Source organism: Callorhinus ursinus, unplaced genomic scaffold, assembly GCF_003265705.2.
Source record: "Callorhinus ursinus isolate GAN/ISIS: 27379988/994484 unplaced genomic scaffold, GSC_fseal_2.0 scaffold2, whole genome shotgun sequence".
Taxonomy (NCBI): domain Eukaryota; kingdom Metazoa; phylum Chordata; class Mammalia; order Carnivora; family Otariidae; genus Callorhinus; species Callorhinus ursinus.
The window spans coordinates 70,524,030-70,549,359 of record NW_027397064.1 but is presented as its reverse complement, the minus strand read 5'-3'; the positions used below and the strand labels follow the sequence as shown (position 1 = coordinate 70,549,359).

At 38.0% G+C, this 25,330-nt stretch overlaps 2 protein-coding genes across 16 annotated transcripts in view; one reads left to right on the top strand and one right to left on the bottom strand.

The window, feature by feature from the left end:
• The window catches only part of CCDC148 (coiled-coil domain containing 148), a 236,277-nt gene extending 216,503 nt beyond the window's left edge, over window positions 1-19,774 (bottom strand). For 2 of the 3 annotated variants that reach the window (XM_073883847.1, XM_073883861.1), the window contains exons 1-2: window positions 19,498-19,774; window positions 7,391-7,547 (exon numbers count right to left, since the gene is read on the bottom strand). In XM_073883847.1, the coding sequence (XP_073739948.1) occupies window positions 7,391-7,478 (88 nt within the window). In that variant the 5' untranslated portion in view covers window positions 7,479-7,547; window positions 19,498-19,774. The remainder of the gene's footprint in view (window positions 1-7,390; window positions 7,548-19,497) is intronic. The other variant, XM_025854665.2, reaches the window with a different exon arrangement.
• A 187-nt stretch (window positions 19,775-19,961) lies between these two features.
• The window catches only part of PKP4 (plakophilin 4), a 228,825-nt gene continuing 223,456 nt past the window's right edge, over window positions 19,962-25,330 (top strand). For 10 of the 13 annotated variants that reach the window (XM_073883809.1, XM_025855694.2, XM_073883803.1 and 7 more), the window contains exon 1: window positions 19,962-20,279. The gene's annotated coding sequence lies outside the window, so the exon portion shown is untranslated. Of the gene's footprint in view, window positions 20,280-20,574; window positions 21,407-25,330 lie in introns of all 13 variants that reach the window. The other 3 variants (XM_073883827.1, XM_025855701.2, XM_073883788.1) reach the window with 2 other exon arrangements.

Sequence of the window (25,330 nt, the reverse complement as noted above, 5' to 3'; positions counted from 1 at the left end):
CTTTTTTTGGGGGGGAATAAATAATGCTAATCATAACCAAACTCCTTCAGACATTAAAGGAGAAGGGAACATAGCCCAAATTTTTTAAAAGGTTGGCATTACCCTAATACCAGAACCAAAAATGAAATTACAGGAAAAGAAAACTAAAGACCAATAACCCCCAGGAAAAAAAACCAGAAAACTCCTTTATAAAGGAGAATATTGAATCCAAAAATATATATAAAGAATAGTACACTTGACCCAGTGGTGTTTATCCTAGGAATGTAGTATTGGTTTAACATTTGAATATCAGTCAATTAAATTAAGGATATTAACAAAATAAAGCAGAAAAACCATTTGATCAATGTCAGATGCAGATATATTTGACTACATTTAACATTACCTCATGACTGAAACTTTCAACAAACTTTGATAACAAAGAAACATCTTTAACTTGATAAAGGGCATTTGTAAGAAATTTACAATTCCAGTAATACTGTATGGTGAAAGATAGAGCGCTTTTCATTCTCAATCAGAAAACAAGGCAAAGATGTATACTTTGACAACTCCTAGTCAACATTGTTCTGGTCTAAACAAGTACACATAAAGAAAGAAAAATGACATAAAATACCAAGGCTTTGGAAAGAGGAACTAACACCATCTTTATTCAAAGATAGCATACTGTGCCTATAGAAAATACCAAGTAACATACAAAAAAAAAAAAAACCCAAACAAACAAAAAAACACCTACCGAAACTAATGTGAGTTTAGCTACGTCACAGGATATAAGAACAATATACAATATTCAATTGTATTTCTACATGTTGGTGATGAACAGTTGGAAAATGAAATTAAAAATACCTTTTAAAATAGCATCAAAACTATGAACTACTTAGGAATATATAGCAATATATATTCAAGACCTCTACCTTGGGGCGCCTGGGTGGCTCAGTTGTTAAGCGTCTGCCTTCGGCTCAGGTCATGATCCCAGGGTCCTGGGATCGAGCCCCACGTCGGGCTTCCTGCTCAGCGGGAAGCCTGCTTCTCCCTCTCCCACTCCCCCTGCTTATGTTCCCTCCCTTGCTGTGTATCTCTCTGTCAAATAAATAAATAAAATCTAAAAAAAAAAGACCTCTACCTTAAAAACCGTAAAATATTCCCAAGAGACATTAAAGAAAATCTAAATAAAAAAAGAGATGTAACTATATTCATGGATCAAAAACTGATGTTATTGTCAGTTCTCCCCATAGTAATATAAAAAGTAATGCCATCCCAATAAGTTTCCCAGTTGGCTTCTTTAAAAAATAGAACTTGATAATCTGATTTTAAAATTTATCCAGAAAAGCCAGTCTTAGAACAGCCAAAATAATCTTGAAAGGAACAACAAAGTTGGAGAACTTATACTCTCTCCTCTTAAGACTATATAAAAAGTACAAATATCAAGACATTGTGGTTTTGGTATAAGGACAGACATACAGAATAATGAAACAGAAGAAAGTCTAGAAATAAAATCAACAAATATGGTCAGTTGATTTTTTAAATTGTGGTAAGATATATATAATATAAAATTTACTATTTTTGAGTGTACAGTTCAATGGCACTAAGTACATTCCCATTGTTGTGCAACTATCACCATCATCCATCTCCATAATTTTCTCACCTTCCAAACTGTAACTCCATACTCATTTAACACTGACTCCCCATTGTCCTCCTCTCTAGCCCCTAGAAATCACCATTCTACTTCCTGTCTCTATAAATTTGACTACTTCTGGGTCATACAATATTTGTCCTTTTGTGACTGGTTTATTTCACTTAATGTAATGTCTTCAAGATTCATCCATGTTGTAGTGTGTGTCAGAATTTCCTTCCTTTTCAAGATGAATAATAATATTCCATTGTATGTACATAAGACATTTTGTTTATCCATTCATCCATCCATGGACATTTAGGTTGCTTCCACCTTTGGCTATCGTGAATAACGCTGCTGTGAACATGGGTGTACAAATATCTGTTTGAGTCCCTGCTTTCAACTTTTCTGGATATATACCTAGAAGTGAAATTGCTGGGCCATACGGTAATTCTATATTTAATTTTTTGAGAAACGGACATACTGTTTTCCACAGCAGCTGTACTATTTTACTTTCCTACCAGCAGTACACAGGGCTTCAATTTCTCCACATCACTGCCAACACTTGTTATTTGGGGGTTTATTTTTTATCTTTTTTAATAATGGCCATCCTAATGAATATAAAATAAGAGCTCACTGTAGTTTTATGTTCAGTTGATTTTGACAAACATATACTGATAAATTCAGTGACAACAGGATGGTCTTTTTAACAAATGGTGCTGGATATCTACTGAAAAAAATGAAAGTCAAACCTTGCTTTATACCATATGTTAAAAATTAACATAACAGGTAAATTTTAAAACTTCTAGAAAAAAACAGACATAAACCTTCATCACTTTGAAGTAGACAATGAATTCTCAGATAAGACAGCAAAGCCCAAACCATAAATGAAAAAATTGAAACAGTGGACTTAATCAAAATTAAAACTTTTGCTCTCCAAAGCCACTGTTCAGGAACCTATACTGCAAACAAAACACTAGGAGATATAGGTATCTGATATACATATCTATATATGATATATGTATATGTATCTGTGATACATATATCTGACAAAGAACCTGAATCCAGAATATATAAAGACCTTATAACTTATAATTGTAAGACAAACCAATTAAAAAGGGCAAATTATTTGAACAGATGCTTCACAATAGATCTACACATGCCCAATAAGCACAAGAAAGGACGTTCAACATCTTTAGTCATCAGGGAAATGCAAATTTAAATCACAATAAGATACCACTATACACACCAGAATAGCTAAAATTTAAAATATTTACAGTACCAAGTATTGACAAGAATATAAAGCAAGTGGAACTTCATACATTGTTGATGGGTGTATAAAATGGTACAGCTACTTTGGAAAACGTTGGCAGTTTCTTAGTTAAACATAAACTTACCATAAGACCCAGGAATTGCAAGAGAAATATAAATATATGCCTACACAAAGACTTGTACACAAATGTTCATAGCAGCTTATTTATAATTACCACTGAAACAATTCAAATGTCTATAAACAGGTAGATGAATAAACAAATTGTAGTGTATGCATATAATACAATAGTACTCAGCAATAAAAAGGAATGAACTAATGATACACACAATATGGCTGCATCTCAAATTGCTATGCTGAGTGGAAGAAGTCAGACACAAAAGAGTACATGTTGTATGATTGCATTTAAATGAAACAAATCTAATGTATAATGACAAAAAGCAGACCAATTGTTGTCTGGCAAGGGGCATAAGGAAAATTTTTGAAGTGACAGAAATGATTCTATTGGTGCTTATGTGGATGAATGGTTTGTCAATACTCATCAAACCATGCTCTTAAAATAAGTATATTTTGTTTTATGTAAATTATACCTTAATAAAGTTGATTTAAAAATAATACGACTCGGGGCGCCTGGGTGGCTCAGTCGTTAAGCATCTGCCTTCGGCTCAGGTCATGATCCCAGGGTCCTGGGATTGAGCCCTGCATTGGGCTCCCTGCTCCGCGGGAAGCCTGCTTCTCCCTCTCCCACTCCCTCTGCTTGTGTTCCCTCTCTCGCTGTCTCTCTCTCTGTCAAATAAATAAATAAAATCTTTAAAAAAAAATAAAAATAATACGACTCATCTCCATCCTAATGTTCAATATTGATAGATAGGAGAAATATGAAACAGGAAAAAAATAAAGATGTATCAGGAAATTGGATGATTTGGAAATTAGAAACTCAACTCTAAGTTTTCCAAGTAATACAGGGCATATAAGGCCAGACTCCAGAACTAAATTCAAGCTGGTTCAAATTCCAGCCTATGACATTTAGAAGGTGAGTAATTTTGGACCAGTGAAGTAACTTATCTGTGCCATAATTTACTATAAAATGAAGATAATAATAGTATACCTACCTCATACAGTTCTCATAGAGACTAAATGAAATAATATATATGAAGTGCTTAGAACTGTGTCAGGCATATAGTAAATGCTATGTAAATGTTAAATATTATGGTGCAAATAAAAATGACTAACAAATCTACTTCACACGGCTCATATCTGAATGGTTTTTATCTGATGGCTGTTCAGTAGTCTAATAAAAAGTAAATGCAATATGCTCAACAATGAGAACCACCTCCTAGGTGCTATATAAGCAGACTGTCCAAAGATTTCATGGAAAGAAAACTTGGAACAAAATCTGAAGTACTATTATAATCCTGAGGTGAATGGATTAGCATACATCCCCAAGTTTGGACAAATTAAGGAGATGTTAAACATCTCTTACATAGGTCCTAATAAAAAAAGGGATTTTGATTTCTAGAGCTATCAACTGGCCAAACTGAACTGTGAAAAATCTAAATGTACAATAAATAAGAAGCAAAATGAAGAGATTCGCAGAACTAATTATATTAACCATAACATTTTTAAACTAAATATCACACAAAAAAAATCTAAAATAAATCAGAAATATCTGATTAGAAGGTTGCAAAATAAGCACAGAATTTAGTTACCTTATATATCCTGGAACATTCACTGATTTCCTTATTTTTTATGTAATTGTAGCTTCTTTTTACTAGTAGGAGTGATAACAATATAAATTTTTATTGTGATAAAAAATATAAAATTTACCATTTAACCATTTTTCCATTTATTGAAATATAATTGACATACAACATTGTATTAGTTTTAGGTTTTATAACATGATGATTTGATGTATGTATATATTGTGAAATAATTACCACTATTAGTTTAGTTAACATCTATTACTTCACATAGACATTTTGTGTGTTTGACAACTTTCAAGATCTACTCTCTTAGCAACTTTCAAATATGTAATACAGTGTTTTAAACTTTAGTCACCATTTTGTTTACATCCTGGACTTATCTTATAACTGAAAGTTTGTACCTTTTGAATCCTTCACCCATTTCACTTTCCTTCCTTGCTTCTGGCAACCACCAATCTGTTCTCTGTATCTGTGCATTCTGGCTTTTTAGATTCCACATATAAATGAGAATCATACAGTATTTATCTTTTACTGTCTGTCTTATTTCACTCAGCATCAGTGCCCTCAAGGTCCATCCATGTTGTCTCAAATGGCAGGATTTTCTTCTTTTTTATGGCTAAATAATAGTTCAGCATGTGTGTCTTTGTGTGTGTGTGTGTGTGTGTGTGTGTATTACAATATCTTTATCCATTCGGCCTTTGATGGATGCTTAGGTTGTTTCCATATCTTAACTATTGTAAATAATGCTGCAGTGAACTTGGTGGCTGCAGATATCTTTTTGAGATAATGACTTTTTTTTCCCTTCAGATAGATACCAAAATGTGGAATTGCTGAATCGTATGATAATTCTACTTTAATTTTTTGAGGAACCTCCATACTGTTTTCCATAATGGCTGCACCAATTTACATTCCCACCCAATGCACAAGGGTTCTCTTTTCTCCACATTCTAGCCAATGCTTATCTCTTGTCTTCATGATGATAGCCATTCTGACAGGTGTGAGGTGCTATCTCATTGTGGTTTTGATTTATATTTCACTGATGATTAGTGATATTGGACACCTTTTTATGTATGTGCTGGCCATTTGTATATCTTCTTTGGAAAAATGTCTATTTAGTTCCTCTGCTCATTTTTTAATCCCTTTTTTCGTTGTTACTGAGTTGTATATCAGTTTCTTCCACGATCATGTGATATGTGACTTTTTCTCTTATTTTAGTATTTGAAATAAAAATATGCTGAAGATGTTCTATTAAAAGGCATATTTTTTTGCCAAGTGACATCCTATGTCTTGGGAATTCTAATTTCTACTTTTGTTGCTATATTTCTTTTTGAGCTTCAATAATAGTATTTATGACCTGACAAAGTAGATATACTAACATTTTCCTTCTTTCCTAGAAAAGCATGAGGAAAAGCAAAATACTCATTGATTGATCCAGATTCAAAATCTTCCATGTTCATCAGGTATGTACAGTATTGTAATTTTCTAAACTATAAAATTTTGGCTTCTCAGCAGTCGAAATTATCTCTTGCGTTTTTTTTCATATGACATATTTGTTATGCTAGCTCTACAGAATATTAGGTATATGGACTCTTTAATCAAAATGGATAAGCCCCTCCCCATTTAAAAAGCTTATGTAGTTGAATATTGAAGTGGAAAATATGCTTTGTACCCAAATGAGAATCTTGCTATTAGATTTGGCTGCCTTTTTCTTATTAAAAGAGCGGTTATATTTTTAAAACCTGCTTTGATAGAGAACAGAAAGAGAGCTCCATTATCAAAAACAAAGACTTGTTAAAGGTAGTATTGAAAATAAATAATTGCTTTTGTTCATGAATGGCTAAATCTATTTTGCGGTTTAAAGAGCTAAGAACAGACTGCTTCCCTTAGATTGTTAGCAAAGAAATGTTTTCATCAATTAACATTCTTTGCTAAGAACAGTTTTTTCCAGTGCTATTTCTCAAATGGAGCATTACATAAATAGAGCTGCCCAAAGAACAATTCTTGGGCTTTTTTCTTTAATGTTTTAGAATATAATAATCATGGCATGCCAGTTCAAAATGCTGGCAGAAAAAAACAACAACAAAAACATGTTTCAAACAGATAATTTACTCGGAGGAAAAAGTTGCCATTAGGTAGCCATTCCTGCAAATTAAATAAAAGGTACATCACCTACAAATTGTGCCAGTCTTCCTCTTCATTGTGCTTTTGCCCAACATTCACATCTCAGTAGGATGAAAAGTAAAGGGCAAGACGTAGGAAATACAGAGTATCGTCACAAAAGGACCCCATCTGTATGAACACACCATCCAGTTCCCCCAGAGCTATTCCCTTGCCTCAGCTTTATCTTGTCCTCTTCTAGGAAAAGAAGTGCTGAAGTGATTACCACTTTATGAGGGTCCATTGAGTGGATGCGATACTCATGAATGTTTAGGGGTGCCTGGGTGGCTCAGTCGTTAGGCGTCTGCCTTCGGCTCAGGTCATGATCCCAGGGTCCTGGGATTGAGCCCTGCATCGGGCTCCCTGCTCAGTGGGAAGCCTGCTTCTCTCTCTCCCACTCCCCACCGCCCCCGCTTGTGTTCCCTCTCTTGCTGTGTCTCTCTCTGTCAAATAAATAAATAAAATCTTAAAAAAAAATTAATCGTGAACGTTTATTGAGCAAGTTCTCACAAGACAGGCACTATTCTAAAAGCTTTACCTATTTTGATTAAGACTCACAGTGATATTTTGGTAACACTGTTGTTCCTATTTTGCAGAATAGGAAACTGAGGTAAAGATCATACAACTAGTGGATGGTAGAGACCAGATACATACCCAGGCTGGAGAGCCCATGCTCTCTATTCTCCTCTCTATTCTCCCTGTCAGCGAAGGGAGACAACTCATAGGCAGTGTTCCTCAACATGCAGAGAAGTGGACCTCTGTCATGCTTTTCTTTAGTAGAGAGCTGCTCCCTAAGGGGAAGGGGAAGGTCCTAGAGGGAGAGAAAAGAAGGCAAGATACAAGTGAGAGTTAAGGGGAGAGACAGATATTGAACCAAGAAAAAGAAAGCAGTGTATTTAAAGGCAGTTTATGAGAACATGAGAACAAAGAGGGTGGTGGAAATAGACTTAAGCGCTACAGCAAAGTGATAAACATCTGTGGTAAATTTCCTTCAAGAAAATAAAGAAAACAAAGCCAAGGTTTAGAATGAGATCATGCAGCATTTCCTTTTATACACAAATTAACCTAAGCCCAGAAAAGATTTGAGTGTGACTGATATATTTTACAGATCAGTAAACACAGGACCAGAGAGATTAAATGACTTGTCTAAGACATGAAGAAGCAGGTAGCATAGGCAAGGCTAGAACCCAACCAGATCTCCTGACTTGGAGCTCAATGCTCTTCCACCAACTATATTAAACATACTTTGTCAGCTTTTAAAACACAGAAGTGGTAGTCAATAGGTTTTGACTCAATTTCAGGACCATAAAAAATAATTACAGAGCATACATGTTGAAGATTAAACACAAAATACCTTAAACTATCATCTTCTCAATAGGTAAAAAGTATTGTAGGAGAGTAGTGTAGATAAAGTAGTCATTTATAAATGCAAAGAAGAGAGTTCTTGGCATAAATGCATATTTTTTAACCTCTAATGTTTTATCCCTATACAAATTTTTAAATTGAAATTATTTTAGCTTTGAAAAATTTAGTCACACATGTATATATGGCAAAGAGTGAAATGTCTAAATCACATTAATTTCTTCTTTACTAGAGAGATTAAAAAGGTTGGATGAAAAAGGAATCTTAGGTGAGAGTTATACAGCCAGTTTTAATGCTGGTTTGTAATCTCTAATTCTCTTTCCAGCTCGAAAACTCTATAATCTTAGAAAACCAATAACTGAAATAAACATTAGATGAAAATATTATAATTTAGGTATATTTGACCCAATGAGATTATAATACACCACCTAACCTAAGTCTATGAGAAAATTATTTATAGTGGCTTCAAAAAGGGGATATTAATAAGTTAATAAAATGCTGCTGGTTGTTATCTATGGCATTTTAGACTATGATAATTGATTAAATTTTTTTTTTACCTACTGAGAAATAGAAGGAAGAAAGCAAAAAGGAAAGTTGAAGTAAAGTAGAAATGAGGAGACCTTTTCATATATAATCTCTTAGATATCAAAGACCCTTGTATTTATGTTCAGATATAGGTACAGTAGTATATACTCACACTAAAAGTCTAGAAGTTTACGTATTTCACATTTTTAAAGTTAAAAGTTAATGAGTAGTGTTTGTGAGAAAGGAGAAGTATATTATGCCTCATTTTCATTAATGTGGGGGCAGTAGTGGAAAAATAAATGAGTTTTCCAAAGCCAAAAGGTAAATCATTGAAAGCCTAGAGTTTTGAAATCAGGTTTTCTATTGTCCATAGAAATGAATTAATTCTGTGTGGGTGGAATTTTTTTCTTATCTCAAATTCTCTACTTTATGTCAATTTCCCTGGCCTTCTCTCTACTGTATTTTTGTTATTTATGTCTCACTTTCACATCATTTGGCTGTGTCAAAAGAAGAATAATCTTCTCAATACCACTTGAGACTTCACTGATCTTTCTCAAGATGGATAACAGTTATGATTAGTGACTCTAATAATGTTAGAAATTCAAATGTGATTTGTTAGAGGTAAATGATCTAACTGATCTTCAAGACAAAGAAAACACCAAAAAATTAGAATGTAATTTTCCAAAGACTTATTTCTACCACCTGGGGTAGAAAGAAGAGGAAAAACTAAAAAACCCACAGAAACAAACCAAACAAGAGGGAAAGAATGTACATTTTATCTAAAGATGTTCTATTAAAAATGAGGTCTCCAAACATTCTCAATCATATACCTCTATTACTAAACAAATTATTTAAATATAATATCATACTAACATTATATAAATTATAAAACACAAATATAGGACAATCCATCAGTATGAAAGAAGATGTATTGAAATATATAATATTGGTAATTTTTTAAAAAGATTTATTTATTTGAGGGAGGGGCAGAAGGAGAGGGAATCCCAAGCAGACTCCTCGCTGCACAGAGCCTAACTCGGGGCTTGATCTCATGACTCTGAGATCATGACCCCCACTGAAATCAAGAGGCGGATGCTCAACCAGCTGGGCCACCCAGGTGCCCCTATAGTATTGATAATTTAAATAAATTTTAGTGAGAGTTTTGTGATAGAAAATGTTGCATGACCTTGGAAATCATGGTTTAATACCTGGTCATAGAAGGATTCAAGTTTAAAATCAGTTTATTCCGATACTTGGCTATAAGGGCTATAAAAGCTAAAATAAATACCACAAAAAGACATGGAAGAAATACAAAATTGGCTTCATGTACTCAATTATGACACTCAAATTTCAACTCCAACCAATAGTTACACTAAGGTTGTGATTTAGGCTTTTTCTTTAACAAATTTCTGACTTCCCTATCAATCAGTTTTCCCTGCAAGTTTTTTTTCTTTAATGTTTAACAATGGCATCTCAATCCACTGAAATGCTACTTGGAAGATTTTCAATCATGTTAGAAAATTGTTTCCAAATTTACTAAGTTTTCATAAATGAGAGTTTTAACATGATGTGCTTATGTCATTTTTTAAAAGTTTTTGTTTGTAATAGCTTTATTGAGACATAATTTATATTCCATGAAAATATATCCATTATAAGCATACAATGTGATTACTTTTAATGAATGTATAATTGTGCAATTGTCACCACCATTTAGTTCTGGAATATTTCCATCACCTGAAAATGTTCTGTCATAGCCACTTGCATCCAATCTTCCCAGCCTAGCTCAAGGTCATCACTAATTTGCTTTTTGTCTCTATATTTTTTTCTTTTTTGGAAGTGTCATACAAATGGTATGATATAACATGTGGCTTTGGGGTGCCTGGGTGGCTCAATTAATTAAGCGTCCCACTCTTGGTTTTGGCTCAGGTCATGATCTCATGGTCATGAGATCGAGCCCCTCATCAAGCTGGCTACTCAGCATGGGGGGTCTGCTTGAGATTCTTTCGCCTCTTCCCACTCCCTCCTCCTCAACTCAAGCTCTTCCCTCTCCCTCCTCCTCAACTCAAGCTCTTCCCTCTCCCTCCTCCCTCCACTCAAGCTCTGTCTCCAAAATAAGTAAATAAATAAATAAATAAAATCTTAAAAAAAAAGTGGCCTTTTCTGACTTTTTTCCTTTTGGCATAATATATTGCAGGTTTATTCATGTTGTAGCCAGTGTCGATAGTTCATTATTTTTATTGTTGAATAGTATTCCACTGTGCCACATCTAATCATTAGTTGATAGCCATTTTGATTATTTTGTTTTTTTCCAACTATGAATATACTGATATTATTGATGTAAACATCTTTGTGTGGACATGTGTTTTTATTTCTTGAATAGACATCTAGAAGTAGAATTGCTGTGTCATATGGTAAATTTGTATTTATATTTTAAAGAAACTGTCAAATGGTTTTCCAGAGTGGGTATACCAATCAGCAATTTATGATAGCTCCAGTTTTCCACAACCTTGTCATCACTTGGTATTATTAATCTTTTGCCTTATACCCATTTTAGTGGTCGTATAGTTGTATTATGGTTTTAATGTCCATCTCCTTTATGATTAATCATGTTGAATATCTTCTCCTGTGATGATTAACCATTTTTATAACATTTTGGTAAAATGTCTATCCAAATATTTTGTACATTTTTAAATTGAGTTGCTTGCCTTACTTTAGATGTTTAGAAATTCAATATATATCCTAGATATAAGTCCTTTATCAGATTATGATTAGAAAATATTCTTTCCCCAGGCACCTGGCTGGCTCAGTTGGAAGATATGTGACTCCTGTTTTCAGGGTCAAGAGTTTGAGGCCCACATTGGGCACAGAGATTACTAAAAATAAATAAGTAAACTTAAAAAAAAAAGAAAATATTCTTTCCCAGTCTATGGGTTATCTTCTCATTTTCTTACTAATGTGTTTTGAAAGACAAAATTTTTATTTAAAAAAACTTTTATTTTTATTAAGTCCAATTTCTCAATTTCTTCTTTTATGGATCATGATGTAGTATCATATTCAAGATATCTTTGCCTAAAGCAAAGTCACAGAAATCTTGTACTATGTTTTCTTCCAGAAGTCTTATAATTTTTTTTAAGATTTTATTTTTAAATAATCTCTACACCCAACATGGGGCTTGAACCCATGACTCAGAGATCAAGAGTCGCAGCCCTTCCAACTGAGCCAGCCAGATGCCCCAGAAGTCTTATACTTTTAGTTCTTAGGTCTATGATGCAAACTGAGTTAATTTTTCAGTGTATTGTAAGGTAAGAATATAAGTTCATTATTTTGCATATGGATATCCAATGCATTTCTTGAAGAGACACCCCTTTCCCCACTGAACTACCTTGGCATCATTGTTGGAAATCAATTGACCATAAATGTAATGACTTATTTCTCTACCCTCTATTGTATTTCATTGATCTACATAGCTATCATTATGCCAATACTATATTCTATTACTGTAACTTTTTAATAAATTTTGAAATTGGATATTGCAATTCTTCCTATTCTGTTGAGGTTTCTTTGTTATTCTTGTTTCTATGTATGTGCATTTTTAAAGGATTTTATTTGTTTATTTGACAGAGAGAGAGCACAAGCAGGGGGAGCAGCAGAGGGAGAGGAAGAAGCAGACTACCTGCTAAGTAGGGAGCCCGATGTGGAGCTGGATCCCAGGACCCCAGGATCATGACCTGAGCAGAAGGCAGACACTTAACCCACTGAGAGCCACCCAGGTACCCCTGTATGTGCATTTTAAGACTGGCTTATCAATTTCTACATAGAGTGTTTGCTGGGATTTTGATAGGGATCACGTTGAATCTATGTCAGAGATCTTATACATTTATAAAATATATTCCCAAGTATCATATTCTTTTTCATGTTATTATGAATGGAATTGTTTTCTCAAGTTTATTTTCAAATTGTTAATTCCTAGTATATAAAAACACAACTGATTTTTATGTACTGATCTTATATCTTGTAATCTTGTTAAATTCATTTATTACTTCTAGTGTTAGTTTTGTTGTATATTTAGAATTTTCTATGTATACGATCATGCCACCTGTAAATAAAGATAGCTTTAAACTCCCCTTTCCAACTTATATGCCTTTAATTTATTTTTCTTTCCTTATTACAATGGCTAAAGTCTTCAGAACAATGTTGCATAAAAGAGGTAAAAGTAGATATCATTTTATTCTCAATCTTAAGGGAAAATATTCAGTCTTTTACCGCAAATGTGATGACAGCTACAGGTTTTTCATAGATGCACTCTATCACATCAAGGAAGTGCCCTTCCTATTGCTAGTTTCTTGGACATTTGTATCATGAACGGGTGCTGTATCTTGTCAATTGACTTTTCTTCATCTATTTTCATCATTTTGTCCTTATTTTTAAAAGCTATTAAAGGACAGAAAAATATGGCATTTCTTGACTTGTGGTTCTTGACAAGATAATGTACTAGCAGGTGCTGTTAACTTATCCCCCCAGTCCAACATGAGATGCACAGAAGTTGTAACCAGCTGTGTGGAAGCCCTATGATGAGAATGAACTGACCAGGTGTGTAAAGGAAATAGGGGTCCAGGAATGTGAAGGGCCAGGTGCCATGGATGGAGGATAGGATATAAGGAGAGCTCTTTTTTTTTCTTTAAATTTTTTATTGTTATGTTAATCACCATACATTACATCATTAGTCTTTGATGTAGTGTTCCATGATTCATTGTTTGTGCATAACACCCAGTGCTCCACGCAGAACGTGCCCTCTTTAATACCCATCACCAGGCTAACCCATCCCCCCACCCCCCTCCTCTCTAGAACCCTCAGTTTTTTTCTCAGAGTCCATAGTCTCTCACGGTTCGTCTCATAAGGAGAGCTCTTATACGTGATTTATGTTCTCGCCCCTACTGTTCTAATCAGTTTATTGCCACCTTTATGAAGCAGACAGATAGTTCTGGAGTTAAGAAACTAATGAAGTCATATTTTCACAAAATTTATTTAAGGAAAATAACTTCAATTCTAGTACTTTATTCAACAGTTTGGTGTGGTGATCATTTGATGTCCCAGGGTTGGCACTGAGTCTAGAGCTACTTTACAAATGGAAATTGTTGACTTGCCAAGTACCTGCATCTGTCTGACAGCCTTCTTTTGCTTTAGGCTTCACTCTAAGCTGGCAACTATATGGATTCCATCAGTAACTAGTATACTGCTAACATAGATCATTTATGAGGGCTGTCACCTTAATTTTTGACAGATCATTTTTGCTTGATATGTAATTCTTTATCCATAGATTTTTTTTCTTTCAGCACTTCAAATGTGTTCTTCCATTGTTCTCTGGCTTCTTTTGTTTCTGATGAGAAGTCAGCTATTAATTTTACTGTGGTTTCCTTGTACATAATGAGTCGTTACTCTCTTGTTGCTTCAAAATTTTCTTGTCTTGGTCTTCTAGCAATCTGATATATCTAGTTTTGACTCTTATGTTTATTCTACTCAGGATTTACTGGGTTTCATTGACCTGTAGATTAAATTTTTCATATAATTGGGAAGTTTTAGGTTGCTGCTTCTTCAAATATTTTTTATATACCCTTCTATCTCTCCTTTCTTTCGTGTACTCCCGGCTATCCCACAGTTTCTGAGGCTCTGTTCACTTTTCTTCAAACTTCTTTTTCTTTCTGTTCCTCAGAGTGGGTAGTTTCCATTTCTTTTTTATATTTTCTTTTTTTTTTATTGAGAGTCCCTATTTGTTGAGTCATTTTACCTTTAAGTTTTTTGTTTTTTGTTTTTTTTTAAGATTTTATTTATTTCACAGAAAGAGACACAGCCAGAGAGGGAACACAAGCAGGGGGAGTGGGAGAGGGAGAAGCAGGTTTCCCACGGAGCAGGGAGCCTGATGCAGGGCTCGATCCCAGGACCACGGGATCATGACCTGAGCCGTAGGTAGCTGCTTAACCATCTGAGCCACCCAGGCGCCCCTACCTTTAAGTTTTTAAATGTATTTACAGTAGCTGGTTTGGATCAGTTGTACAACCCAACAAGTAGGCCCACTCAGCACATCCACTGGTTACCTCTTTTTCTGAATTTGGGTTGTGCTTTCCGGTTTTGTTTTGTTTTGCATGTCTCAAAATTTTTTGTTGAAAACTGGATTATTTTGGTTAAAATATTATAGCAATATTGTATCAAGTCTGGTTTTCCTCCTGAAAGGTTTTCTTTAAATTGCTGGAAATCAGACTTCAGAGTCTGTTTCCCCTGAGCTGTGTGGTCACCGATATCTCTGGTAAATTTTCCTATCTTATTTTCATGTTTTAGCCCAGTTTCTAAAAAATTACTGTACATACATAAAATAAATATAAATTCTAATTTTTTCTTCCTACGTCAGTAGCATGGCAAATGGTTCTGCCTTGAAAAAGCAATCCTATTGCTCATCTTCTCAAAGTTCTTCTCTTGCTCCCAATTTCACAGGAGGAGAATTGAGTTGAAGAATATAGGCTTTGAGGCTGGGGAGTGGGGAGGAATAGACACAACACTAAATAAAGCTCTTTTCCCCAACAGAGACTGGCAATATTTGGAACTAGGCAGGTCATTTTTTATAGTTTGTTTGTTAGACAGTTTTAGACTGTTACTCTTCGTAGTGCGATAAGATGGTCATAATATAGGTTCTGTTTTGTTGTCAAATATTTGCATAATATTGTCATGAAATCTTTTTATTGTAAGAAACAGAGACTCACTAAAGGCAAAGCAGGAAAAGAATGTATTAGGGGTGACTATAAGAAACAGCTCATGGAATACTAAAAAATGAAGTGTATTCTGGCTTCGTGGAGAGAATAGGAGCCCAGAAAACATCAGGGCCAAGGCAGCCGCTCTCTCTGGCTCACTTGTTCTCTCAATTCCAAATTTTCAGGAGATGAATCTGATTGGCACTGTTATAGGTTATGGCCAATGGTCTGCAATGGAGTGGTTACATTTGAATCAGGTCTCCCCTGGCTGATACCATGGCCAGATGCTAGGTCATGAAGCTTGCAGGGCTGCATACTTCAACAGACAAATGTGTCTATTACACTTACCAGGTGTTTGGTGCCTTTATGATTTTATAAAGTTGTTACATTCTCATGACTCCACTGTGTTCCAAAAAACAGAGCAACCTGGATACTTCGGATGAAAAAAATGTAGGTAACCCTTATTAATCTGCTTGACAAAGCTGAGTTTCAACTGCTTTTCCCAATACACAGAATTTTAGCTCTGAATATGATAACTTCATCCCAAAGCACATGCAGTCAGTCCTTCTCACACTGGTCCCCCCTCACAGAGGGGCAGAGACAGGTCCTCTTAGAGATAAGATCTAAGGCTTTTCTCTCTTGGGGGGCTACATGGCAGAAACCTCTCCTCTGCTGTGCCACATGTTATCTCACTTCTCTACATTGAACCTCTAGTCCCAACTTTTTATAAGTACCTCCCAACATTACTGATTCTACGTTTTCTTTGTTGGAAGTCAAATTCTTCCAAGGACTAAAATAAGGATTAATGGATGTTGGCTTTGTGGGAGACACTTTAGTAGTCCAAAGCACTATGGAGGATACAGTCATGACTATTACATGTATCCTATCTTCTAGGAGAGAAGGCTCACACACAAGTAACTACACCATGGGGTAAAGAGTGCCACAATAAAACACTAAGGCAGAAATCACCCTCTCTAGAGGTGTGGGTAAGGTGGGGAAATCTTTGGGAAATGCTTTAGAGGTAACTATTGGGTTGGGCCTCTAAGGGCAGGGGAGGATTTGCATATTCAGAGAATGGTCTGGAGGTGGGACACACTCAATCCTGAAAGCCTGAGCCGAACTATTATTAAGCTTTAGCAGCCATTCTCAGGACCAGTTTATTCCACTGTTCTCTTTCCCTCATTTGCCACCTGCCTCTGTTTTAACATTCCTTTTCACGGCAAACAAAAAAAGCGACTATTAATTAGTGTGATTTTTGGAATTTTTATATTTATTGCTCCCACCTTCTCCCTAGGCTTCCAATAATGAGAAAGGAGGCAGTGTTTATGCTCTCCCCCTTTTCCTTGCTGCCTCTGCTATTATTTTTCAGGAATACTAATCATTATGAGCTAATATGAAAATAATAAACATTCAAGAGTCACAAAGTTTTCATAATCATGAAAGGTTCTGATTGACTTCTTTCTGAGATGGTAACTGAAAAAAATCCCCTTGATTTCTGCAGTTTACTTTTTTTCTTGAAGGTGGTGCTCACCAAACATTCTCAGTCTTTTGAACTTTGCCCTAGATCCCACAGTCAGGCTCAGTAGAGCTCTCTCTTCCCACACTATTTCCCAGCAGTTAGACCCCACCTACCTAGGTGGTTTGGCTAGCAGGTTAAATGCTCCCTCTTCTCAAGTTGTTCATTTGCATTTATATGTAACCTCAGAGTGGGAGACAATGGTTTCTACCCTTCACTGGAAATCTGGAATTAAGGCATTGCAATTTGCAAGTAAAAGGCCCTTTTGTAAGAGAGAACTTTACTGGCAAAATGAGTTAGGATTTTGAGGAGAAAGTGCACACCCTTCAGAATCTTTTCAGTTGTATTCAAGGGCCAGGATACTGAAGGTTAAAAAAAATAAAAGCCTTAAGAAATTCCCTTCAGACAGTTTTTTGGTGAGAAGAAAAGCCGATAGATGGAGAGGGAGGTGGGCTGGAAGAAGGGCGGTTTCACAAAGGGTCAGATATATGCAAGGTATAGGGAAAAAAATTTTTGGATGAGAAAATAACATGATCTAAGAGAGACATTATAATCAATAAAGGATACTCCTTGGGGAGGTAAGATGGTCCATGTTTAGGAGTAGAAATAGGAGTATGAGTTTAGAACAGAAGAGTGGCACCCCTCCTCAGTCAGGATTGAAGTAAGTGATTCCGTGTAAAAATTGAGACTGGGGTAGGAGTGTTAAAGAGAGAAACCTCATGATGGATCCTCAGTTAAGTATGAGGCAAGATCATTTACAGAACTGGAAGAAGACAAAGTACAGTGGGGGCTTGAGGAGAGCAGAAATAGGACAGGTTTGGGAGAAGTGCCCTGGATAATGTCCCTGGTTAAGTGTCCTGTTTAATCACCCTCTTGATGAGGAAAGGAATTTAGAGAATCAGTGAAGACCCAGCCAAGTCCGGATAGCATAGACTTTCACTGGAACAAAGTGATTTCTTAGCCTTATCCAGCAATGCTTGGTAGTACAGGAGCAAGCTCAAAAGAAATCTTTCAACTGTGTATAAGAATTACAAAAAATAATAAGTATAATAATAATGTCAATTAGCAACATTTTAGGGGACTTTACTCAGATTTTAGTGACATTTTAATCATTACAAACATGGAATACACAATATCATAATACTCATCATGCGTGATCTGAGAAAAATACAAAAAGAAAAGATTATTGGAGTCAAAAAAATTAATTCTTGTTTTCTTTCTATGCTAACCTAAGGCAAGAAAAAAGGAAATATCAATGTAATTCTTTCCATTAGATACATCTTCTATTCATTCAGTATTATTAGATATTTTTTAAAACCAAATCACTGTTATCTTCTTAGTACATTAAAAATGAGTCATAAAATTTGCATTTTACTTTTTTTATTCTCCAAAAACAAACACACACACACACACAAAAGCCAGAAATGAAAAACATGATGAGCAAACTTCCGTGATGGCAAGGCATGAGACAAGCACACACCTATGGTCCCTGCTGATTCCTTCCCAATTCTGGAAATATTTAGGGGGAACACTCACATGTTCAATTGTTTCGTTCCACAGTTCAACCCTGCATAGGATTACCAACTAAGTTTAAATTTTACTACAAATTGTAAGAGATGTTTTTCCAATCAAGGTACCATATTAACAAGTCTTATCTATTTTTGTAATTTTCAATTATAGTAAGATAAAAACTAATAGCAAAGCATATTATTCAACTTAAAATTCTGGACAGTAGACATATGTAGCTTGCACACACATTCATCTGTTTCTCTCAATAAATATTTGTAATTTCCAAAATCCTATCAGCTTTTTCACAAAATATGGTCCCTCCAACTTGAAGGGTGGTAACATAAACATTGTCTTCTCACATCTTACTAACATGGTAAAATCACCAAAAGAAGAAACCTAAGAATATCAGTGACTACATGATAGAGCAATATAATGCTTAAAAGCCTAATATTTTCAGGAAGACCCACTTGAATAAGCCAGTATCTAAATATGAAAGTTATTTACAAAACAATTGTTATTGACAAACTAGCGCAAGGTGACTAAAGGAAAGCAAAGAACTTGTTATTAAAACTCAAGATTTTTCTGTGTACATGTCTCAGTTCATTTCTTTATCAAATTTGAGGTAAACTGGAAAATACCCAGAAAACAACATCTGTCAACTGTAATCTATTCCCTTTACTCTCTGAGATCATCAGAAGGCATGAAGAACTGACTTTGTCACCTGTCTTTCCCCACTCTGTAAACTCTTAGGGGAAAGAGCATGCACCTGCCAAACTCACAGTGCAGAATGTACACACAGGTGGGTCTTTAATAAATATCCTCCAATGGCGAGATTAGAGGTTTGCTTGGAGTAGCAGGGAATACATTCTCTTATGTGATGACGCAATGACATCCGACATAATATACGTCAGCCTGTTTCCTTACCAAAATATCATTCAAAGGAAATATTCTTTGAGTCTCCTTTACGTAGGACTGTAAGTAGTTAGACCCAACATTTTGAGGCAAGATCCGCCCCAGGGAAAGGGGAGTGGCTGGTCGAAAACAAGTAGAATTCAGGTGGATCAGTGACGTCAGGAAACAGCGAATTAAGGGATGGGGTGCAAACTCACCTGGAGTAGCAGAAGCTGCACACATGTCAAAGGTCAAAGGGCAAAGTCTCAGGGGCTCCCAGACGCAGGAAAAGCGAAATGCCCTCTCCTAGGCTCTCATGGATTCGAGGTGAGGTGAGGGACAAACCCTACCATGCACAGCTGGGGTTGACAGGAAGCCAAAGCACAAGCTGCCTCAGGTTTCAGAGCCAGCACTCGGGAATCCCCCTGTACCTCTTCCCTACACCCCCTCCCGTTCCCAAAGCCTGAGACACCTTCAGCCTCACTCCCCACCTTCTTCAGGCCCTCTCGCTCTTAACAGCATCGGTCTCTATGGCGACCTGAAACCGCAGTTCGCATTGGCCGGTTCAATATGAGGGCCGGGCCAATGGGGAGGGCCAGCCTTCTCCTTCCGACCAATGGGTTGGCGGGGAGCAGGTCCGGAGACGGCGGCGTGCTGACGTTCCCGGGAGCCCGGAGCTGGCTGGGCAGGCGGGCAGGCGGCTGGGCGGGCGGCGGCGGCGGCCTCTGGGCAGTAGAGGGGGCTCCGGGGCTGAGTCCGTGTCGACGCTGGCCGCGGAGGCGGCACCATGGGCACCGGGTAGAGGGGCAAGTTGGCCACCGCCGCCGCCGGGGGTGGTGGGAGAGCCGCTTCGGGGGAGGGGGCGGGTGGGGGAGGGAGGGGCGGGCAGCCGCTTGGCCGCGGCACTTTTTTTAATTTTTTGGGGGTGCCGCAGCGGCGACCCCTCGGCGCAGATGTCCCTGATCCCCCGAGTGACGACCGGCGCAGCCTAACCTGGAAAGTAAGTGTGCGAGCTCGCGGGAGGGCGCGAAGACTCCTGCTCCCGAGACCTCCCGCCCTCGCCCCCTCGTGCCCGAGCCCGGACCTGCCCGTAAGGGGCGCGTGGGGGACGGGCGCCTCCCTCCCGTTACTCCGTCCCTACCGCCTCGCGGCCGCCTCGGCTTTCCTGCCCCGCCTCGTGTTCCTGCCCGCACTCGCCTGCCTGCTCCCCTCCCCCCGGCAGGAGCACAAGTTTCACCCTCCATTTGCTTTTCCCGGTTATTACTCTCCCCGGGTCTTCCCTGCACGCCGCGCAGGACCCTCCCCACGTTGGCTTTTTCGGATCCAGAGCCCCCAGCCTCGAACTTCAGCGCCACGCCGGGCCCTCCCGGACGTCTGCCCCGAGGCTCCCCCGCTCCCGTCCGCCTGGCACGCCGCCCCGCGCCCCCAACACCGTGGGGCTCCCGCCGTCCCCAGCCCTCGGGGCGGTCTGTCCGTCCCTCCAGCTCCAGATCCTGCATCCTGGCCCCTTTCCTTCTTCCCACGCCCCTGTTGCATGCGACCGCCTCGCATTTGCCCCCGGAGTCCGGCGCTCCTGCGGGTCCTGCCCACCCCTCTCTGGCCAGTGCGCCCCTCGCTTCTTCGCGGCGTATCCTCACGCTCCACCCCTCCCGGTTCCCCAGCCCGGAGCTTCCCTGGCTGCCCTCCTGCGCCGTGGCTTCCCCCTCACCCCGCCAGGAGTTGAAGCGGAGCTGCGGCACCCCCCACCCCAGGCGGTTCTGGTGTCCCTGCCCACCGCTGGGGCTGCCTGGCCCTCTCCCCGTTTCCCCCTACCCGGGAAGCGAGGGGTTGAGCGGCGGGGCCGGGATTTGGTTGCGTGTGGCTGAGTGCGACAAACAGCGAGCGCGGGCAGTTGAGGCGTCGCGGCGGCGGTGGCCGCTCGGGGCGCAGCAAATAGGCAGGTGTGTGTGTCCGGGGTGGGGGGGGGGGGGAAGCGCGCCGCGGGCTCCTCGGCTGGCGACAGATTGTGCAGGAATGCGAGGAATGCACCAGGGGCATAGTCCACACGGCCCGCCGCGGCTGCACTAGCGCCTTCCCGGCCCAGCTCTCGCCGCGCAGCCAGAGGTCACCGGAGCATCTTCAGAGCTGGTGAGCCTAGCTCTACTCCTCTTCTCCCCTTGCCTCTCTCCATGCGGCAGAAAGGGCGGCGGAGGGGAAGCGCGGCAGTTCTGTTGGGCTTTAGCTAGCCTCTAGCCTTGGTTTTGCTGCATTGGTCTCCAGGACCGTGAATTTGAGGCGGATGGTGGTGTAGCCAAGGTTACTGATCATTGCACAAGGTTCTTGGCAAGTTTGGTTTGCAAGATTTGAATAGTGCCTGGTTTTTACGAGGGTTTTCTGAAAACCTGCAGGAAAGGTGCCCAAGGTTCTTAGAGTAATGAGCTTGCAGCCAACGCATTTTAGCTCTATCAAAAATGTCTGTTAATGCTCACGGATAGGGATGGTACAGCAGGAGAGAACTTGAATGCATCACTTTGCTGTCATAAGAATTGTAATTTTTTTCTCGTCATGCTGGGTTGTGTTTAGACCTCTTATAATACATAATGAATAGAAACAGAGAAGCAGTGTTTGGTCAGCGATGGGACAGATAGAACTGTCTGGTACAGTTAAATTCGGGGCGTGTCAGTTACCATTGGAAGTAACACGGGGACAACACAATCATGTATATTTCAAGATGCAATTTATTAGTTGAGGTCGCAGTTCTTTTTGTTACTGAGTTTGACTGAAAAAAAATAAATACAGCCCTCCAACTTTTAAAGAATGGTAATTATGTATAAATTCAGTAATGATTCATATACATTTTTGGTCAAATTTTATTTTCTTTAAGGCAGAAAAGCAAATTTTTGACAGACGGTGCTTTTCTAGAATGGGGCTGTTTATTTTAAAAGGGGAAGTAGAAGACTGCTTCTCTTTTTGAATGTAGTATATTGCTATAGAAGTATCTTCTGGTGCCTGTGAAGCAGTTATGGAAATGGTAACATGAAAATGAGAACAATTGATGTCCAAAATAAGGTTTCTGGATGTTGAAAAGCATACTATTTGTGCCTTTGTTTGACACGGTTTGTTTTGGAGGTTGAGTTTACTATAAACCTCTCCACACTTGGTTATTTTTGTATCAGATTCAGGAAAATAATAAGTTAATTGTCTCAGCTGTCTTCCAATGCCTACTTTGTGTGGATCAAATGTATTGAAAAGTATAAGATGATACCTTTTAGTTAAAGACTGAACAGAAAGGAAAAATAGAAGAAAAAAAACAAAAAAAAACTTTGCACTGGGAAAGGTTGTGTGTCTTTTGCCTGCTACATTGTTTTTCAGGTATATCCTTAATCTTTAGATCTTCTAATTTAGAGAGTTAGTAACACTGTATAGGATATTGCCAGGTGTTTATAGATGCCAACAGGAAACTTGTTATGTAACATCACATTACAGCAGAGTTTAGCACCTGCTTATTTGATTTGATGTGAAAAGCACGTTGTTTCTCTGCTACATTAGAAATTGAAATAACTGGTTCAAGTGTATAGATAATGTATATATATATGATGGTCTGTGCAAATAGTTTTACCTGCTTCAAGTAAAGGTAGGCTTTCAGTTAGAAATATATTCTAGTTGTTGTAGATATTTGAAGAGAAGTTTCAAAACTGGTAATCATTCACAACCAGTAACATAAACTGTGTTTTGACCGAAGTATATCCGCTCACCAACCCCCACTATTATATAAGGAGAAGGTGCAGCATTTCATGTATTGTATGTTAACACTGAAGATTCTAAATTGTGAAACTAAGTGTTCAGTTATCTTATTTCTTATCTATGCTGGTTTTGAAGGGAGGTAGTGGGGCAGAGTAGTAATGAAGGGAAGCATACGAGAAGGCAAGCAGAAAGTAGGAGCAGCTGGCATTCATGGGGGGGATGTTAGTGCTGCGTTTACAAGCTAAATAATCCAAATCTAATTCTTATATATTTTGACTTAAACTCTCCAATTCAGTTTAATAAAAACTTTAGCAATTGTATGACCTTGAGTATTTGAATTAAGTCTATATTAAGTCAGAATTGCAGTTTTTTCTTCTCTATACAAATTGGGAAAATAAATTTAAAACTTTTACATTCGTTTAATTTAAAAATCCAGTTATTGCCAATTTTAAAATTGAATTATTTCCTTGTTGTTGGCCAAGAATTGATTTAAATAGAGAATTTTCATATCCTGGATGATGTGAATCACTTAAGTCCAGTCTCACTGGACTGCTTCAAAATATTAAGATATTTTGAGAATGCTCTCATGTTTTTTTCCTATTTCAGTCGAGAGGTAAATCCCTAATTTGCTTAATTCTAAAATGGAATCATAATAATGAAGTCATATCTTCATTATTAACTGGAAGATAAGATAGAGGTTATTCTAGGGTTATTCCAGGGCATAAACGTTCATGGAATTGTCTGTCACTGGGAAGTTGCCTTCACGCCTTCCGTGTACGGGGAGATAATTACTGCTGCAGTGTGTTCAGTGGCTTTGTAGTGCCTTTCCTGCACGAAGGGGGAAGAAGGATCTGATCCAGAACACCAGTGGACTGGTTATGTGTGGGAAACTAGGTAACTGTTTCATGCCCAAACTGTAACTACAAATAGCTGCAGAGAGAGAGAGCACGCGTGTGAGGAAGTAAAACTTTAAGCATAACTGGATGTCAGGCTTCATAAACTGCCAGTAAGCGGTGGTATCAATCAGCAGGTCAATTTGATGCCCATCTGTAAGAAATAACAGGTTTCCTTTTTAGGATAAGGGGATGAGGCCCTAGGTCGCAAAGAGCAATGATTCATGTGCTTGCTGGTTTCATTTGAGAAGTTGTATGACTTTCAAATATTGTTTACATTATCACTTTAATAATTCAGTGGAATTATCTTCATCTTTGGGGCTATGTTATCATAACTAAATTCAGGATGTTACATAATGTTGCTCTTCAGTTTGCTGCAGACATTCCCTTTGTCATTGGTTTAAGTTTTTTCTTTTTATAATTTAGATTTACTTTTATTTGGTACACTAATAAATGTTAGCTATAGTCCTGATCATTTTATTATTCATAGTCTTGATAATATTATAGTTTATTGTGACTAATACATAATGATTCACTGCAGATGATAAAATGTCATTAGAGATTGGATTGTAAATTTTTACTACTATAAAATATGTAAATTAAAATATGGAAGTGTCTGAATTATTTTAAGTCATGTCATTGTGAAACCTTTTTCTTGAACTGAATAATGCCTGCCTTTTGGGTAGATGCCAATCCTGGTAGGCAGATATTATATCATATAGCCCTCATAAAGTCTAGAACTTCCAAATGAAGGGTGGGGAGGGGGGGAAGGGGGCAAGTGAATCAATAACCCTCTTTCTTCGACAGCCAAGGCATGTTCGACTTCTATAATTATTGTCTGTGTTAAATATAAATTTATTAAGTTGTAAATATCCAAGGGAGTTTATTCTGTTCTTCCCTGATCTGGATCCCCTCCCTTACCTCCCTCCCCTCCAACACGCACACACCACCACCCAATGCATCTGTCTGCTTGGATAGGCAGAGAAAGCCCCTTTTCAGGTGCCACTTAATAAAGAAGTTGGTGCTTAGTGTTCCAAGTTGAATTTAGAGTGGATGTGAGTTTTTATCATAAAAATGGCATTATATATGAAACAGGTAAAATGTGTAGTTGAAGAGGGGTTGTTATCAGTATTGTGAAGGCTTTGGGGGCATGGCCTGGAATTTGGCATACTGTTTTTCATAGACATCCACAACTGACTTAAACCACTGGGTAAGTGGTGTCTGAAATTCTGGTCCATTGTAAGCTTTCTCTTAAATTGCAAACTTGGGGGGGGTGAAAAGCACCCTACTCCAGAAATTAGATCTAAATCTATGGCGACAAACCATTTGAAACATTTGGGTTTATAGCTTCCTTTTGAAAATGCAGGGTTTGGATTGCATTGATCTAAGATACATTTCAGCTCAAGGTTTCCAAAGTCCCTCAGTGTTTTTTGTT